The following is a 20,000-nucleotide window of genomic DNA, read 5'->3' as shown; positions in this document are numbered from 1 at the left end:
TGAGCAATCATCAAGTGAACTTAATTACTCAAGTTTGAGTAATGGAGACTCCATTACTCAATTTAATTGAATGAGTTTACTCAATTAATTGAGTCAAGTCAAATTATTAGGGTTTTTTTGTCTACTCAGACTCAACTTCTGACTCCACCAATGGCGTGAGTTTGGGGCGGGACTATCTGTATGCCTTACAATGGAACTTATGAGTGAGGTGTGAGGGGCTGCAGGAGTGTTTGGGAAACCTGTTTGGAAACAATCCTTAATTCCATTCGGTGCCACTGATGACACAGAAATGAGACACTTCACCTTTAAGAAACAATTAAACATCTAAGCCCTTAAATACCTTTGAGACGGAATATCACAAACAAATCACCTGAAAAACAACAATCATATCATGATAATGAGACCTTTCTATAGACTCTCCTCAATATCATGATTTGAGGTATCATTCATGTCTGTAGCACAAATGTTCAACATTTAATACATAGTGTTATTTATAGGTTTGTTCAAATCTCAACTAACTATGAGAAATAGGGTCATTCCAATCAATGTTTACGGAGTAATCCATTACTTTGAAGAGGGGAGTAAAAATGACAATTTTCGCTTGATTTTGGACCAAAACTACAGGTCTAAAAAATAACCTTAGAGAGGTGTCAGAGTCCTGATTTTATGTTTACACACAGATACATAGATTTATTATTAAACTCCGTTGACTTCAGCACCTCTTGTTGCATTATACGTCAATGGTGCGACTCCAAAAATGGGAAAAAAAACGCTATTTTTGTGTCATTTTTCCCAAGTTGGAGTGCCCATAACTCCAGAAGTATTTAAGATATCTGAATATCCTTTTAGATTCTGGTTCAGACCTATTTTGTCTGCTGGTATCTTAATTTGTACAGCTCTACATGGTTAAATGCCAGAGATGTGAAGCTCTCGATGTGGCTCTGCGTGTAAATTTGACCAGTTTTCAATGGGCGAAAACCAACCGTTGGACTCATAGTATGAAGCTAGTTTTTCTTATCCAACAACACAAAAGATCTGAAGTACAAATAATGTTGAAACTACAAATGTACCTTTATTTGTGCATATTAAAACAATAATGTTGAGTCCAAAAACACACTGTTAATGCAATACCTGCATCTAGTGTTTAGATTTCAGAAATGTACATCTGCAAAGCTCTGGAATGCATCATTAGGGGTCAAAACACCAAAGATGTTGAAACTCGTCTGTATTTGTACTGAATTTTTATACCTTTCCATCGCTTGGACAGGACTAGTAACCGCCCTCAACAAGCCACATGATTCTAGCCAGAAAATAAACCCCTAAAATCTGCACCACGACTAACAAGCCGCATGATTTCCGGCATCAGTCATGACTGTAGCACGAGGAGAGAGACAACAGGAGAAAACTGTGAGTGACAGGACAATAATCTCATAATCTCTGCGATCATTTATAGGTGAGGTGGTTTAGGCGGATGGGCTGAACTCACTTGAACTTGCTTGTTGATCCAACAACAGTCTGTTTTCTTTTAGCTCATTATAGATTTTCCAAAAGACTTCACGAGACGACATCACATCTCAAGCTCAGTCTATATATCGAGCAATGCATACTAACTGAAATAAAAAAAATAAAAAAAGTAATGTTAGTCCCCATTCTCTTTCATAGTAGGATAAAAACTACAATGAAACTGAATGGTGACTGTGGCTAACATATGGCCTAACATCTCTTTTAGTGATATGTGATAGAAAGTCAGTCATCCAGGAACTACATGAAGGTGATTAGATGATTTTTTGGGTGTACTTTGCCTTTAAATTGATGTGTGGAATCGCAGTTAACACGATCCAAACGGCAGAACACAAGTCAAACTCGGATATCAGCTGCGAGAAAGATGGTGGGCTGTTTGGATCCGTACTCTATTCATAGAGGAGGGTCTCAATGTTTGTGTGTGTGTGTGAGATTTCCTAATGACTTCAGCAGACTACACTGCCCTTCCATTCAGATTTTCCAGCCACAAATACAAACGTGACGCAAAAAGAGTGCCAGAAACCACTGAGAGAGATTCAGCTCAAATCCAGCTGCAAATACTTCTAACAATCAGCCCTCTGTGCCAGTGTAATATGGCTGATATACATATAAACACTGCAGCATATACATATGACAAAAAAATGCAGCAAAAAAAACAAAAAGTAACAGTAAGTACAGTTAATGATAAAACAAAAATTATTGATGGCCCCTAATATTTCTGAATCTGACATAATTGGCAAAGGCAGTTGCTACTAGTTTAGTCATTTTAGTAAATGACTGAAATGAGCATTAATTTGACATGTAGAGCAATGCTCTAGCTACTGCATAGCAACACCCAAGCAACCATCTAGTAATGCTCTAGCTACTGCATAGCAACACCCAAGCAACCATCTAGTAATGCTCTAGCTACTGCATAGCAACACCCTGGCAACCATCTAGCAATGCTCTAGCTACTGTATAGCAACACCCTAGCAACCATCTAGTAATGCTCTAGCTACTGCATAGCAACAACCTAGCAACCACCTAGTAATGCTCTAGCTACTGCATAGCAACACCCTGGCAACCATCTAGCAATGCTCTAGCTACTGTATAGCAACACCCTAGCAACCATCTAGTAATGCTCTAGCTACTGCATAGCAACAACCTAGCAACCATCTAGTAATGCTCTAGCTACTGCATAGCAACACCCTGGCAACCATCTAGCAATGCTCTAGCTACTGCATAGCAACACCCTGGCTACCACCTAGCAATGCTCTAGCTACTGCATAGCAACACCCTGGCAACCACCTAGCAATGCTCTAGCTACTGCATAGCAACACCCTGGCAACCACCTAGCAATGCTATAGCTACTGCATACCAACTCCCTAGCAATCATCTAGCAATACTATAAAAACTACAAATCAACACCCTAGCAACCATCTAGCAATGCTCTAGCTACTGTATAGCAACACCCTAGCAACCATCTAGTAATGCTCTAGCTACTGCATAGCAACACCCTGGCAACCATCTAGCAATGCTCTAGCTACTGCATAGCAACACCCTGGCAACCATCTAGCAATGCTCTAGCTACTGTATAGCAACACCCTAGCAACCATCTAGCAATGCTCTAGCTACTGCATAGCAACACCCTAGCAACCATCTAGTAATGCTTTAGCTACTGCATAGCAACACCCTGGCAACCATCTAGCAAGGCTCTAGCTACTGCATAGCAACACCCTAGCAACCATCTAGCAATGCTCTAGCTACTGTATAGCAACACCCTAGCAACCATCTAGCAATGCTCTAGCTACTGTATAGCAACACCCTAGCAACCATCTAGTAATGCTCTAGCTACTGCATAGCAACACCCTGGCAACCACCTAGTATTGCTCTATCTACTGCATAGCAACACCCTGGCAACCACCTAGCAATGCTCTAGCTACTGCATACCAACATCCTAGCAACAATGTAGCAATGCTCCTGGCAACCAACCAACACAATACACCCAACCATCATGCATCAAATTTTGCACTTTTTTTAAAGATATTTAAGTCTTTTGTTTTAATTTACAATTTTTAAAAGTAAAAGTATCTTCTTTTAAGCATGTTTAGATTATTTTCCTAAGAAAACAAGACAATAAAATACTTAATTTATCTTGTGTCTTCAGAGCAACTTAAAACGAGTATGTGAGGTACTGTAAGTGTAACAACATTAAAAACTTCAGTTCATTCACATCTTTGCTCTATCTTAACAGAGTTAATCTCTGTCCTGCCAGAGTTCTGTGCGTGACCCACTGTGACCCTTTTCATGCAAACATATTTACTAATAAAGATCGTTATAAGAGATCTTCCAAAAATCAATAGCAATAAATCCAGCTGTGTGTGTTCAGATGAGCGCCGATCAACGATCGTGTTAATTCAATTTCTAATTAGCACTGACAGCAAGAGCTGGGAGTCAAATCGACTGATTTCAACTGTATTTGATTTCTGGAGTTCACAGACCCTCATCGCTCACGTATTCTAACTCTTACGGTCTGATACAAACTCAAACACATCCCATTCGATTGTTACATGTGTATTAAAAGCGATGTTCTGTGTTCCAGCTCTATCAACAGCATGCTGTCAATTACCAAAGGAACTCATTTCAACTCGTCACTCAGAAACGCATTACAGTAACACACAGTAACACACTTACAATGAAAGTCTATGGGGCAAGTGTAGGGTTTAAAAGCACTTGTGGGGGGTCTGGGTGTCTCAGAGAGTATTGACGCTGACTGTCACACCTGGAGTCGTGAGTTTGAATCCAGGGCGTGCTGAGTGACTCCAGCCAGGTCTCCTTAGCAACCAAATTGGCCAGGTTGCTAGGGAGGGTCTGGGTGTCTCAGCGAGTATTGACGCTGACTGTCACACCTGGAGTCGTGAGTTTGAATCCAGGGCGTGCTGAGTGACTCCAGCCAGGTCTCCTTAGCAACCAAATTGGCCAGGTTGCTAGGGAGGGTCTGGGTGTCTCAGCGAGTATTGACGCTGACTGTCACACCTGGAGTCGTGAGTTTGAATCCAGGGCGTGCTGAGTGACTCCAGCCAGGTCTCCTTAGCAACCATATTGGCCAGGTTGCTAGGGAGGGTCTGGGTGTCTCAGAGAGTATTGACGCTAACTATCACACCTGGAGTCGTGAGTTTGAATCCAGGGCGTGCTGAGTGACTCCAGCCTGGTCTCCTTAGCAACCAAATTGGCCCAGTTGCTAGGGAGGGTCTGGGTGTCTCAGTGAGTGTTGACGCTGACTATCACACCTGGAGTCACGAGTTTGAATCCAGGGCGTGCCGAGTGACTCCAGCCAGGTCTCCTTAGCAACCAAATTGGCCCGGTTGCTAGGGAGTCCACCCCAGAGATGCAACTTTTTCCCGTGAGTGTGTCAAAAATCACCTAGTGCTCTGGGATCACCGAGCAACCACCTAGCAACCACTTAGAACACCCTAGCAACCACACTGCAATGCCTTGCCAACCATCCACAATATCTAGCATCATGGTGGCGAGTTTCGCAAGGGCAAACGCCACTCGCGGTTTCTTTCAATCTAGTTCAGAGTTGAGTTCTCATTGTTTAAGTCGTTTGGATGGTGTTCCGGTCCTCCTCCACATGCACACTTTTTCCGTCAGGAGCTTTTTGTATGGTGGTCTCCCTCTCGTTTCTCTTGTCTGGATCAACTCCATCCCTCCCTCACAGAGCACCTTTCCTCTCAAAACCCACTCTCATATTTCTAAAATGTTTTTCCACACCGCCGTCCAAACCATGAGGGCCTTTCTTTAGGCACACAGGCCCTGATTTACATCTCCTTCACTGTTACTGGAATGTCACTGCCATCACCTTAATATGACGTGGCTCTTGCGTTGGAACGCAACTTAAAACCAAAATCAGGCATCAACCATTTTCTCATATTACACCGTCTTTTTATTCTTGCATGTGACATATTTTCATGAAAACAAAAAAAATACAGATAAAAAAAAAATGTGCAGTGTTAAAGGGTTACCACATCCCAATTTTCATCACTTTTTAATGTACAATACCGTGCATTAGTTGATGCATTATCAACTAACGTTAACAATTAACATGCATATTTATAAATCATTAATAACTAACATTAATAAATGCAGTAAAGTATAATAAATGCATTGTTAGTTCATTGCACTCAATGCATTTTTAATGTTAACACACTATGCGTTTTTTTACACTAAAAGTTGTATGTTAGCATTAGTTAATGCTTTATGAGCTAACAATTAACTAACAATTAACAATTGTATTTTTGTAATTAACCAAGTCTAATAAATGCTCTAAAAATATATATTGTTTATATTGGTTCAATGTATCTAATAACTAATGTTAATAAATACATCTTTATGAAAGTTGATAGTATCTGTAACATTAATTATTCATGAACTAACAATTAATTAATGTTATTTTATAAATTAGCATTAACCAGGATTAATAATAGCATTAGTTAATACATTATGAACTAACACTGTAATTTTATCAAATAAATTATAAAAAACAAAAATTTAAAAAGTCAAACATTTTACAGCAGAATGCTACAATAGACGATGAAACTTTCAGGTTCCTATCTGATCCCCCACCAGAGATATTCAACTCGATCGTTGAACAAATGGCACTTTCTCGCCTCCATAAAAATGAGATGAGAGAAGTCTCAAACCTGAAATGTTCTCCATGCACACTATACTTATCTAGGAAGCCCCTAAAAAATTTTTAGGACTTAGACTCGAACCCTTCCCATTATATATTGACCCTAAAAGTGGAACTTTGAGCATTTCTTGAGCATGTTGAGCATTGCATTGGGACTTAAGTTGAAGTCTAAGGAACAAGAATGTGCAGATGTTTATATATGAACAAGTACTCTAGAGAACAATGTTTGTTCCAAGGAGCTGGGACTGTCCCGAGCAGAGATATTGAGGTTGTAAATGCACTCAACGATAGAGTCTGACAGTATGATGAAAGAGCGCCCCCTACCTGTCTGTACGTGCAGATGATGATTTCTCTCAGGTGGTAGTGCAGCGGGGTCATCGTCTCACTGACGCAGTCTAACGCCACGTCCACCTCCTTCTTCATCCTGTGACCATCAGGAAGCAATCTCACCAACTTCATCACCACCTAAACACACACAAACACGCATTATTTAACGCCCACAATAATAATACATCACAGAGAGAAACATCACCAAACATTATTATGTGCTCGGTCACATATTAAGCTGCATATCTGTATTTTCTCAGGCATGAATGGAGTCTAAATGGATGCACAACTTACATCATTTCAGTAGTACAAACAAACAACAATAGCCAAAATACTGTGTTCATGTGTTAAACTTGCTATAGTTTACATCCATGTACTTCCAATAACTGAAACAACAGCGCCACCTTGAGTAAGTAATAGCACGTATAATACTGTTACTGATTGTCACACCAAAAAATCAACGTGATATAGTATTTTGTATACATACAGTACTCATATGTCTTGACATAAAGGATAAGAAATAAACATAAAAATGATGACTTATAGAAGTGCAATAAATAGCAATACTATTATATATTTCGGGTCTTTAATGAACTTATACATTTTTGGTAATGAAGCTGTTATAAAAAAAAAGAATAAAATAAAAACATTACATTTTTTTAGATTAATGAGAGGAGAAATCAAATTAAATCAATATTTAAATACATGTATAATTAAATAATTATATATTTAAATAGATAATTAAATATTTCAATCTTTGAATGCATAGTGAATTAACTAAATGTATAATTAAATTAATTATTACACATTTAAATAAATCATTAAATATAATATATAAATGTATAATTAATTATTACATATTAAAAATAAATCATTAAATACATAGTGAATTAATTAAATGTATAATTAAATTAATTATTACATATTTAAATAAATCATTAAATACATAGTGAATTAATTAAATGTATAATTAAATTATTACATATTTAAATAAATCATTAAATATAATATATAAATGTATAATTAAATTAATTATTACACATTTAAATAAATCATTAAAATACATAGTGAATTAATTAAATGTATAACTAAATTAATAAATAAATAAATACATAGTGAATTAACGTATAATTGAATTAATTATTACACATTTAAATAAATATTTCAATCTTTAAATACATGGTGAATTAATTAAATGCATCATTAAATCTCCCATGTGGTTGTGTGACATGCCAATAACAATAACCCTGAAAATTAAAAGACATGAAGCTCATGTGTAAATGTAAAACTATCCCAAAAAAGAAAATGGTATTTAATGACGTATATAATTATTTAATTATTAATTTCACAAGTAATTAATTTGCTATATGTATTAAATATATTTTTTCATTATTTATAGTAAATATTAAATCACTTATTGAATGATGCATTTAATTAATTCACCATGCATTTAATAATGTATTTAATATTTAAATATTTAATGATTTCATTGAGTCATTTGGCCCTCCACATACAGTATGTGTACATGCATATAGAAAACTGATAATTCTCCATCATCACACAGATAATCAATGTGAAACTCATTTCTCATGTCATAAACAAAGAAATAGATATCCTGTGATAGGACACTTAAATCATATATTTTAGAGCGGTGTCTCCTTCAGACCAAACAAATGGACCTGCTGGTCACTGGTGCCCTAAATACAGAGAGGTCAACAGGTCACTGCAGTGTTCCGTGAGGAACAGAGAGCGTGAAAGAGATCACATGACGAGGGTCAGAATGATTCGGATTGTGATTTTGGGTCACTCTCTGTCGGGTCAGACTCTGCGTCATCACCTCATTCACTGAATGTGGGTCAGAACGGACTGTTTCCACTTTTGTACAGCTGAGTCTGTGACTCACACGGCCAAAAGCGGGTCAACTGTTTACTACCATGTGAAACAGAGGGAATTCTGGGAAGAGACACACCGGACGACAGAACACTCCAAAATCTGAACGGACAAAAAACAACTTAAAATCTTACTAACGGTGGAAATTTGTAACAGAATGATTTGCAGTAAAGACTCCAGTCAGGTATCCATAGCAACCAAATTGGCCCGGTTGCTAGGGAGGTAGAGTCACATGGGGTAACCAAATTGGGCGGCTAGGAGGGGAGTCATGGGTAACAAATTGGCCCAGTGGGAGGGTAGAGTCACATGGGGCAACCAAATTGGCCTGGTTGCTAGGGAGGGTAGAGTCACATGGGTTAACCAAATTGGCCTGGTTGCTAGGAGGGTAGAGTCACATGGGGTAACCAAATTGGCCTGGTTGCTAGGGAGGGTAGAGTCACATGGGGTAACCTCCTCGGTCGCTATAATGTGGTTCGCTCGGTGGCGTAGAGTTGTGTGTGAATGCCGCGCGGAGAATAGCGGGAAGTCTCCATGGTAACGCACTCAACAAGCCACGTGATAAGATGCGCGGATTGACGGTCTCAGACGCGGAGGCAACTGAGATTCGTCCTCCGCCACCCGGATTGAGGCGAGTCACTACACCACCACGAGGACTTTGGGAATTGGGTGTTCCAGATTGGGGAGGGAAAAAAACAAAGATTGCTTAAAACATGATTAAAATAGCAACATGATTTTATTTAGGAATAAATTAATGCAACATTAACAGTGTAATGTGAGTGTATGATGTCTGACGTCTTTTAAAAAAGCGCTGAAAAATAAATCATTTTCTTAGCGATTATTTGTGTCTTATTTTCCAGTAAAAAAGTAAATAATAATAATTTTTTGTTTTTCGGTAAATACTCAAAAAAACGAAACAAAAAAACAGGCAGAATGACATAATATGTCTAATTTTCTGAGAAATCGAACAATTCAGTGGGATTTATGCTTAAAACAAGAAAAATAAACGAATAAATAAAAATTAAAATAAATTATAAATCATAAAATACAAAATATATATTTTTTACCGCTGATAAATATGTAACCAAGATTCTATATAGACCTTTCAGGTTAATTATTTAATGTATTAATTATTATTTATTTAATTAAATATTTATTATTAATTAAATATAATTTTTTTTATTATTTCAGAAAAGACAAAAACATGAAAAAAAAAAAAAAATGCAAAATATACATCACCTCAAATTCACCCTTTGTGTATTTTGCATCCGGAACGCTCACGATTTCATCTTCACTGAACTCTGGAAAACCCTGTTAAATAAAAATACGACATTAAATATCGTTTTTAAAATGTAACATTGCATTTTTGGACATGCAACATGGTCCTTGTTTGTAAGGGTTTAAACCAAGCACAGATTTTTCATACATTTCAAAGCATTTATCACTATTATATTCCATTTTAATATCATAATACAAGGTATAACGTACAGTCAGCGATTGTAATTACAATTTTCAAAATAATGACTGTACATTATCCCGGTAATGACATGGCAACATAGCAAATCAATCCACTTACATGAATCCTTTTTATATTAATATTGTAATAATTTAAATTATTTAATTCGCTTTTACGATTAGCTTAAAGCTTTACAAAAGCATCTGACCGCAGAGGCTGCAACAGACCAATCACAATCAAGTATTCCAGTCTAGCTAATTAGAATATTCCATATTATTCCTCTTATATAGAAAGCAGACGTACATTGAAATGCCAGAGTGTGAGGGTCGCCATCACCATTGCCGTGGTCGTCCGGCCTTTTCCGTTAGAACAGTTGAACACAAACGCGGAGAGAGAGTCGTCAGCGAGACGAGCTTTCATCGCCTCCAACAACCTGTCGAAGCCCTGAAAACACAAGGCCGAAATGTCAGGTTTCCATCCAGAACAATAGAAATACATAGAGTTAAAGGGATAACATTTTTGTCTTAACCAGCCGTGACACATGACGAACGACAGCGGCGGGGGATTCTATTTTCGGAATGGTTTCCATTTCTGCGACGTTGCGCCAGACGAGTCAACAAATAGGTCTAAAATGATTCGTATTGCAGTATATTAAAGCCTGCATCTCATTAGCCGGTTCAGAACTACTTGATTTTGGCCGAGGTTGTCACACCTGTAGCGAATATTGTGCTTGAGGACTCATTCTCTTCAGTCGGAGCTCTGTCACACACACACACCGGTTCAGAAAGGTAGTGAGGCGGCATCCCGGCTAATTCGAACTTCCGCTCCGCTTCCCTGTTACGTGGAGATCGTCGGAATAACAACAGGAGTACCATGAACCGCGTACGCTTGAACATAAATGGTAACAGGCTGTCATAAAGTAACTTTGCCCTGTGTATGGGTATTTATCGCCTCTTGACTTGCCGTAGAAATGTTACGGAGCTTCCGTGAGAATGAGTTGCGTTCAATAAACACACTGTTCTGTCTGTGACTGCTCTGATTTCAACACTTTGTCAATAATCCTAATTTTAGTGTATGAATATCGTGGTGTCACGTCGCGTCTGGTGCGGACAGGCAGATAGCTTGTCTCCGGAATCTTATCGCGTGCGTCTGGTTAGGACAAGGTGTTACAGTATTCCCACAGCAGATGATCAAAAATCCCCCAAAATCCCAAAGATTTACATTGACAGAACGTTCAAATGGGCCGATGGAATGCTCGTTAATTCAAACTAATCCTTTCAAAAGTTCAAATGAAAACAAACCCACAAAAATACCTAAAAGAAGCATCTATCGTGCTGTGAAAAAGTATTTGCCCCCTTTCTGATTTCAGCAATTTTTTTGTGCATTTTCTCAGACTAAATGGTTTTAGGACTTCAAATGAGATATAACAACACAAAGGCAACTTGAGTAAACACACAATACATTTTTCAAATATATATATTTTTATTGAAGTAAAACGTTATCCAACACCTATATCACCCATGTGAAAAACGAACTGCCCCCTTACACTTAATAGCGTGTTGTGCCACCTTTAGCAGCAACAACTGCAACCGAACGCTTCCGATAATTTGAGATCAGTCTTTCAAAATGCTGTGGTGGGATTCCAGCCCATTCTTCTTTGCAGAACTGCTTTAGTTTAGCCATAATGGAGGGTTTAAGGTCCTGCCACAGCATCTCAATCAGGTTCAAGTCGGGACAGACAAGGTCTCCTTGCTCGCACACAATATTTCAGTTCTGTCCACAAATCAGATTGAGTTCAGGGCTTTGTGATGGCCACTCCAACACCTTGACTTTGTTGTCCTTGAGCCATTTTGCACAACTTTGGAGGTGTGCTTGGGGTCATTGTCCATTTGGAAGACCCATTTGTGACCGAGCTTTAACTTCATGTCTGATGTCTTACATTTACATTTACATTTATGCATTTGTCAGACGCTTTTATCCAAAGCAACTTACAGTGCAATTATTACAGGGACAATCCCCCCGGAGCAACCTGGAGTTAAGTGCCTTGCTCAGGGACACAATGGTGGCAGCCATGGGGTTCGAACCAACGACCTTCTGATTAACAGCCCTGTGCTTTAGCCACTACACCACCACCATGTCTTGAGATGTTGCTTCAATAAATCCATAATTTTCCTTCCTCATGATGCCATCAGTGCAACAGTCCCTCCTGCAGCAAAGCACCCTCACAACATGATGCTGCACCCCCATGCTTCACGGTCGGGATGGTGTTCTTCGGCTTGCAAGCCTCGCCCTTTTCCCTCCAAACATAACGATGGTCATTATGGCCAAACAGTTACATTTGTGTTTCATTCAAAAAATTTGCACTTGCAAACTGTAGTCTGGCTTTTTTATGGTGGTTTTGGAGCAGCGGCTTCTTCCTTGCTGAGCCTTTCAGGTGATGTCCATATAGGACTGGTTTTGCTGTGGATCTAGATACTCGTCCACCTGTTTCCTCCAGCATCTTCACAAGGTCCTTTGCTGTTGTTCTGGGATTGATTTGCACTTTTCACACAAACTACGTTCATCTCTAGGAGACAGAATGCGTCTCCTTCCTGAGCGGTGTGATGACTGTGTGGTCACATGGTGTTTATACTTGCGTACTATTGTTTGTACAGATGAACGTGGCGCCTTCAGGCGTTTGGAAATTGCTCTCAAGGATGAACCAGACTAGTGGAGGTCCACAATTGTTTTTCTGAGGTCTTGGCTGATTTCTTTAGATGTTCCCATGATGTCAAGCCAAGAGGCACTGAGTTTGAAGGTAGGCCTTAAAATACATCCACAGGTACACCTCTGATTCAGTACACCTCCTATCAGAAGCTAATTGGCTAAAGTCTTGACATAATTTTCTGAAAGTTTCCAAGCTCCTTAAAGTCACAGTTAACTTAGTGTATGTGAACTTCTGACCCGCTGGAATTGTGTTATAGTCAATTAAAAGTGACACAATCAGTCTGTAAACCGACTCGAGTCATGCACAAAGTAGATGTCCTAAACGACTCGCCAAAACTATAGTGTGCTAGTATTAAATGTTTGGAGTGGTTAAAAAATGTGTTTTAATGACTTCAACTTAACTGTATGTAAACTTCTGACTATCTGACCGTCTGTCTGACTATAAAGCTAGCTTTTAAAACTAGTTTAAACTATCAGACAAGGCTTTGTCAAGTCAATATCTAAGGTAGTCTTGACAAACTTTATCTATTTTTTTTTGTGGAACCCAGAAGAAGAAATACTTAATGGTCACACAGCTCTTTTCCATACTGCAGTTCATTCAGACATAGTGAGTAAATGACGAAGAGCATCTGCTCCCTCTGATGGCCTTTGAGAGTAGATGCAAGAATGAACCTGGTCATCCTCCATGTTTCCTGAATGTTAAATTCTCATATCTACAACTGCAGAAGTGGGAAGTAGGCTAATTCAGATAGCATGTGAAGGCCACCAGAGGGAGCAGAAGCTCTTTGTCTGTCCTATCATTTGCTCTAACAGTATTTAATGTATAGAGGGAATATACAGCTCTTTATCACTATAAGTGTGTGTGTGTGTGTGTACGTACCTCTTCATCAGGAGCAGACCAGTCTGATAGAGGTATGCGTAAGTACTGCAGCGTGTGGTTTGAACTCTTATGTTGGTTGAAGATCTCTTGTACAGTCACACAACTCTTCATCATCTTCATCTGTTTTTCCTGTTCAAGAGTGACTTCAAGCCATTTCTGACTAGCCAGAAGATCCTCTTTCAGAGCTGCTTCCAATCTCTACAGATACAGACAGACATAAGACATCTAGAAGCCCGTCAAGAGCAGTGATATTTACACAAACCCATTGTTAGTCTGACCTCAATCTCCTGAGGCTGTGACGGCAACACCGATATGTGCTGGTCCACACAGATGGGCTCTCTCGGACAGAAGATCTGACCATTTGCCTCCAGAACCAGCTCATCTTGTAAATTCACCCATAAAACACTGCTGTGCTTCCTCTTCTCATCCGTGAGATACGTCAGAACCGCTGCCGTCGCCTGACCGAGAGAACGACAGATGGAGTGAGCATTAGCATGCACAAAAACCGTTTACAGCGTCGTTGAAAAGATCTCTAAGCGTTCTTGTACCTCAGACGTGGGTTGTGCCATCCCGTAGATTGGCATCTTGGGTACTCGTCTGAAGTTCGCCACTTTCATCTCTTTAATAGTGCTCAGAACATCAGGGGCTAAATATTCATGCGCAACCTAAAGATAAAGCACATCCCTTCAGAAATACGCCACACATTTGTTACGTGACTTTTTAATTTAGATTCAATTGTCCTTATTAATTTAGTTCAGGTTTAACAATTCGGCTTGAAGTTGTCATGTTTTCAATGTTAAAATATTTTCTCCTGTCCCAGTTTAATGTGGAGACGACTCTCGGTTGCACTTTTCCCAAATATCATACAGTTATTACGTTTTTATTTTTTTATTATATTCACCCTTTGCTATATTGAAAGCACCACAACTACACATTATATGATGTTTTACCTTTTACCAACATGCTCCAAAAAAGTTGAGATGGGCAAATTAAGACAAATTAAGGCAATGCGAAACAGGAGATGTTCAACAGGCAATCATGTCATAGTATCAGGGACGCATTATGACTTGCATAGGCCCTGGGGTCAAGGGAGGGGGGGGTTTCGTTGTTCATGCCCAAAAGGGTTTTCAAGCAGGGGGTCACCAAACTAGATCGCGCAGCCTTAAAGCACGGGGCACCCCCGGACAGTCAAGGGCCCACTGGTAGTCAAGGCCCCTGGGCAGTGGCCTCATTGGCCCGGTCGGTAACCGGTCCCAGCATAGTATATAAAGAACCTCCAAAAACAGCCAGGTCTTTCAAGACCAAGGATCATTCCAGACTTGTCAATTTGCCAACAGATGCTTCAGCAAATAATCCAGAAATTTGAGAACAATGTTCCCCAAAGACAAATTGGAAGGATTTGGGGCATTTTACGCTCTACAGTGCATAATATAGTCAAATGATTCAAGGAATCTGGTGCTTAAAGGGCCAGACGAAAACCATTTCTGAATGCATGTGACCTCTGAACCCGTCAGACGTCACTGACTTAAACATCATTCAGCTGTAATGGATATCATGAACATGGGCTTGGGATTACTTAGTAAACATTGATTGGTCAACAGCACTCGCCGCTGCATCCACAGATGCAAGTTCAGACTTTAATCTGTAAAGGAGAAGCCGTACATCATCACTGTCCAGAAGTGCTGCAGACTTCTCTCACTTTTTAGTGTCCTGGTCAATGGCTGTGCCGAATTTCGGACATGCATTCCAATCGACATCTTGATGTAATCCTTCCTCATGATCAGTGTGTTTTCATCAGCTTTTTGCACATTGAAGGCATTGCTGGCGTGCCAGTGATTACCCCTCTGCGTGCCAATGCTGGCACGAGTGCCATAGGTTGCCGACACCTGGTCAAGCACATCAAGTCAAGTCAAGTCAAGTGGTTTTTATTGTCGTTTCAACCATATACAGTTAGTACAGTACACAGCAAAACGAGACAACGTTCCTCCAGGACCATGGTGCTACATAAAAACAACAAAGGACCAACATAGGACCACATGAGACTACACAATGAAATAATACCTATATAAACTACCTATATATACCTATATAAAGTGCACGTGCAAACATGTGCAAAAAGTACGGGACAGTACAACAAATTACTGACAATGAACAGGACAATAGACAGTGCAGCGACCAGTACTCAGTAGTGCAAAAAGATGACAGTTTCTAAAAATGTAAACATAACATACTATGAGATAATGTTCTATGCACATAGCAGTTATTGAGGTAGCAGACAGTTATAAAGTGACAGTTATTAAAGTGCAACTCAGGACACGTGTGTGTCAAACCAGTCTCTGAGTATTGAGGAGTCTGATGGCTTGGGGAAGAAGCTGTTACACAGTCTGGCCGTGAGGGCCCGAATGCTTCGGTACCTCTTGCCAGACGGGAGGAGGGTAAAGAGTTTGTGTGAGGGGTGTGTGGGGTCAGTCCACAATGCTGGTTGCTTTATGGATACAGTGTTTTTTGTAAATGTCTTTGATGGAGGGAAGAGAGACCCCAATGATCTTCTCAGCTGTCCTCACTATCCTCTGCAGGGCTTTGTGGTCCGAAACAGTGCAAGTCCCAAACCAGGCAGTGATGCAGCTGCTCAGGATGCTCTCAATAGTCCCTCTATAGAATGTAGTGAGGATGGGGGTTGGGAGATGTGCTTTCCTCAGCCTTCGAAGAAAGTAGAGACTCTGCTGGGCTTTCTTGGTGATAGAGCTGGTGTTGAGGGACCAGGTGAGGTTCTCCGCCAGGTGAACACCAAGGAATTTGGTGCTCTTGACGATCTCCACAGAGGAGCCGTCGATGTTCAGCGGAGTGTGTTCACCTTGTGCTCTCCTAAAGTCAACAACCATCTCTTTTGTTTTGTCGACATTCAGGGACAGGTTGTTGGCTCTACACCAGTTCGTCAGCCGCTGCACCTCCTCTCTGTATGCTGACTCGTCGTTCTTGCTGATGAGACCCACCACGGTCGGTGTCATCGGCGAACTTGACGATGTGATTCGAGCTGTGCATTGCTGCACAGTCGTGAGTCAGCAGAGTGAACAGCAGTGGACTGAGCACACAGCCCTGGGGGCCCCAGTGCTCAGTGTGGTGGTGGTGGAGATGCTGTTCCCGATCCGGACTGACTGAGGTCTCCCAGTCAGGAAGTCCAGGATCCAGTTGCAGAGGGAGGTGTCCAGGCCCAGCAGGTTCAGCTTTCCAATCAGGTGCTGGGGAATGATTGTGTTGAATGCTGAGCTGAAATCTATGAACAGCATTCGAACGTATGAGTCCTTATTGTCTAGGTGGGTGAGGGCCAGATGGAGGGTTGTGGTGATGGCATCGTCCGTTGAACGGTTTGAACGATACGCAAACTGCAGTGGGTCTAGTGAGGGGGCAGCTGGGTCTTAATCTGCCTCATGACGAGCCTCTCGAAGCACTTCATGATGATGGTGTAAGTCGCGACGGGACGGTAGTCGTTGAGGCAGGACACTGAAGACTTCTTTGGCATGGGGATGATGGTGGTGGCCTTGAAGCACGTTGGAACAACGGCGCTGCTCAGAGAGATGTTGAAGATGTCGGTAAGAACATCTGCTAGCTGGTCTGCACATCCTCTGAGCACTCTGCCAGGAATGTTGTCTGGTCCAGCAGCCTTCCGTGGGTTGACTCTACGTAGAGTTTTCCTCACATCTGCCGTGGTAAGACAGAGCACCTGGTCGTTGGGAGGAGGGGTGGACTTCCTCGCCATCACGTCGTTCTGCACTTCAAACCGAGCGTAGAAGTCGTTCAGCGCATCTGGAAGGGAGGCATCTTTGTCACAGGCAACTGATGTTGTCCTGTAGTTGGTGATGGCCTGGATGCCCTGCCACATGTGCCGCGTGTCACCGCTGTCCTGGAAGTGACTGTGGATTCTCTGGGCGTGTGCGCGCTTTGCCACAGATGCTCAATCTGTGCGCGCTGGCCTCCAACATCCCACAGATGCTCAATCGGATTGAGGTCTGGGGAATTTGGAGGCCAGGGCAACGCCTTAAACTCTTCATCAAGTTCCTCAAACCATTTCCCAAACAATGTGTGCACTGCCATCAGGGAATAACGTTGCCATGAAGGGGTGTACCTGGTCTGCAACTATGTTTAGGTAGGTTGCACATGTCTAACTGACGTCCACATGAATGGCCGGACCCAGCAGGCCACGTGCCCATTGTAGGCGCTTTCGACAGTGGACGGGTGTCATCATGGGCAATCTGACCGGTCTGCGGCTACAGGGATGAGCCTTGGGCGCCCAACACCCTGTCACCAGTTTGTGGTTTGTCCCTCCTCTGTCTGCTTTCGTTAGGTCACCACTCACCACTGCTGACCGGGAGCACCCCACAAGCCTTGCCATATCAGAGATGCTCTGACCCAGTCATCTGGCCATAACAATTTGAACCTTGTCAAAGTCGCTATTTTGTCCTCCTGAGGTGGACAAACTACATTTACCAGTCAAGTATGCACCATCTACAGCATTGTCACACTCTTACGGTTCTTCTGTTGACTCCGTAGTTACTGTTGCTAAGCGAGACAAATAATTTCCATGTAGAGCAAATCACCATCGATCTCGATAGAGAAAGTCTTGACCATATAAACAATAATAATCATTTATCAGACCACATGACAGATTACATAAAAGGCTACTTTGTTTGTTAGCGTGACTTAGCAAAATGCTAAAGGTTCGTTAGAATGTGAAATAAATGCTGATATTTCTTACCAGAACTCGAGCTCCTTTTGTGACCAAGTCAGCTGGTGCTCGGAGCTCTGATTGGTTCATGCAGGAGAGGAGGCGGTACATCCAGGCGTGAGAGCACAGCCATTGGCTGAAACTACACGCAAACGCCAGAGGATACTAAACCAGAGAAACACAAATGATACACAATGACAAAACAGAGATTGAATGACACAAACAAAAGCTGAATCAGGTAATTAAGTGTCAGAGAAAAAAAGTAATTCATAATAATAGTAATAAAATTGACATTTTCTACATTTGACATCATTCGTGTTTCATTCGGCGACATAGTAAATATGTGGTCGACCCGGACTAAACTCTGTTGAGAAAAGCTCTCGTAATCGGACACACAGTGTACCTGTTCATGCAGGTAAGCATTGAAGACAATCAGGTAGAAATATCTCTCTAGACTCTGTAGAGTTCTCTGGAGGAAGTAGTCTTTCGTAGTGCTGCCCTGAAACACACACATGCGCCAAACATTCTCAATTGCAGACAAGTCAGGAGTACAGGAACGCCAGCCGCACTCTCCGTTTACTCGGGCATTATGTGGTTCACTGTTGTCCTGGTGCAAAATGCAGAGATGCCCCTGTAAGTCGCTTTGGATAAAAGCATCTGCCAAATGCATAAATGTAAATGTAATAGATATCGTGACATGGGCTTGGGATTACTTTGGTAAATTTTCAACAGTCAACACCATTCACCGATGCAAGTTAAGGCTTTACTATACAAAGGAGAAGCCGTATGTCATCACTGTCCAGACTCTCCGTTTGTGGTTTGATGTTGTCCTGGTGCAAAATGCAGAGATGCCCCTGTAAAACATAGAGGCATATGTTGCTCCAAAAAGTATTGATTAGCATTAATGGTGCCCTCACAGATGTGCAAGTTAGCCATGCCATGGGCACTGACACACCCCCATACCAGGACAGACACTGACACTCATAACAGCTTGGACAAAGTCTTTCTAGCAGGTCAGTCCACTGTCGGGCATCTTTGGGACGCCCTCGGGAAACTACTTCCAGTCATGCCAGTGCAGCTCCTATCTACTTGAATTGGGAAACTCTTCCAAAATCCAAAAAACGGTAGGTCAAGATTATGATCAAAGAACATATTGGAATCTTAAATTGTGCTTCTTTTCCTCTTGCTAAAACACGCAATTTTACCGGCTTGTCTAGTAAATTCGCTTGCTCGTTAACGAGTTGATTGACAGGTGATGACTGTATCTAAAAGGTGATTGGCTCTTTTACCTGTAAGGCGGGACTTCCTTTGTACATCTGTTGATGGTTGGGTGCTAGAGCTTCTTGGTTGGGCGTTCCAATTTCTCTCATTCATTTTAATTGAAGTGGCCTGACTCTGCTAAATAGTCTCTGGCTTGGATGGTCCTTTTCTTCGCTGGCCCGGAGAACCTGATGGTTGTTTTTTCCAAACTCTATTTGAAATGTGGACTCGTCGGACCACAAAACACAGTTCAATGACCTTGATGACCCCGGTCCACCGTTGATAGTGCCTACAATGGGCAAGTAAGCATCGGAGCTGAACCTTGGAGCAGTGAAAGAAGGTCGCCTGGTCCGATGAGTCCAGTTTTCCATCTCAGATGAGACCAAGCCCAGAGAAGTCGGTGGCGCGCCTGGACAGTGTTGATGTACGGCTTCTCCTTTATGTAGTCTTAAAGGAATGTTCCAGGTTGAGCTCAATCGACAGCATTTGTGGCATAATGTTGATTACCACAAAATCGTATTTCGACTCGTTCCTCCTTTTCTTTAAGACAAGCAAAAATGGAGGTTCC

The 20,000-nt window shown here is 41.3% G+C and overlaps 1 protein-coding gene across 6 annotated transcripts in view; it reads right to left on the bottom strand.

The window, feature by feature from the left end:
• The window catches only part of LOC127633615 (paladin-like), a 319,141-nt gene that overhangs the window by 18,873 nt on the left and 280,268 nt on the right, over nt 1-20,000 (bottom strand). For all 6 annotated transcript variants that reach the window (XM_052112840.1, XM_052112838.1, XM_052112836.1 and 3 more), the window contains exons 11-18: nt 18,576-18,671; nt 18,203-18,337; nt 13,998-14,114; nt 13,728-13,907; nt 13,450-13,647; nt 10,167-10,307; nt 9,647-9,718; nt 6,518-6,658 (exon numbers count right to left, since the gene is read on the bottom strand). In XM_052112840.1, the coding sequence (XP_051968800.1) occupies nt 6,518-6,658; nt 9,647-9,718; nt 10,167-10,307; nt 13,450-13,647; nt 13,728-13,907; nt 13,998-14,114; nt 18,203-18,337; nt 18,576-18,671 (1,080 nt within the window). The remainder of the gene's footprint in view (nt 1-6,517; nt 6,659-9,646; nt 9,719-10,166; nt 10,308-13,449; nt 13,648-13,727; nt 13,908-13,997; nt 14,115-18,202; nt 18,338-18,575; nt 18,672-20,000) is intronic.

This window comes from Xyrauchen texanus, chromosome 40, assembly GCF_025860055.1.
Source record: "Xyrauchen texanus isolate HMW12.3.18 chromosome 40, RBS_HiC_50CHRs, whole genome shotgun sequence".
Taxonomy (NCBI): domain Eukaryota; kingdom Metazoa; phylum Chordata; class Actinopteri; order Cypriniformes; family Catostomidae; genus Xyrauchen; species Xyrauchen texanus.
The sequence above is the reverse complement of the archived record's forward strand: the minus strand, read 5'-3'. Positions and strand labels throughout refer to the sequence as shown.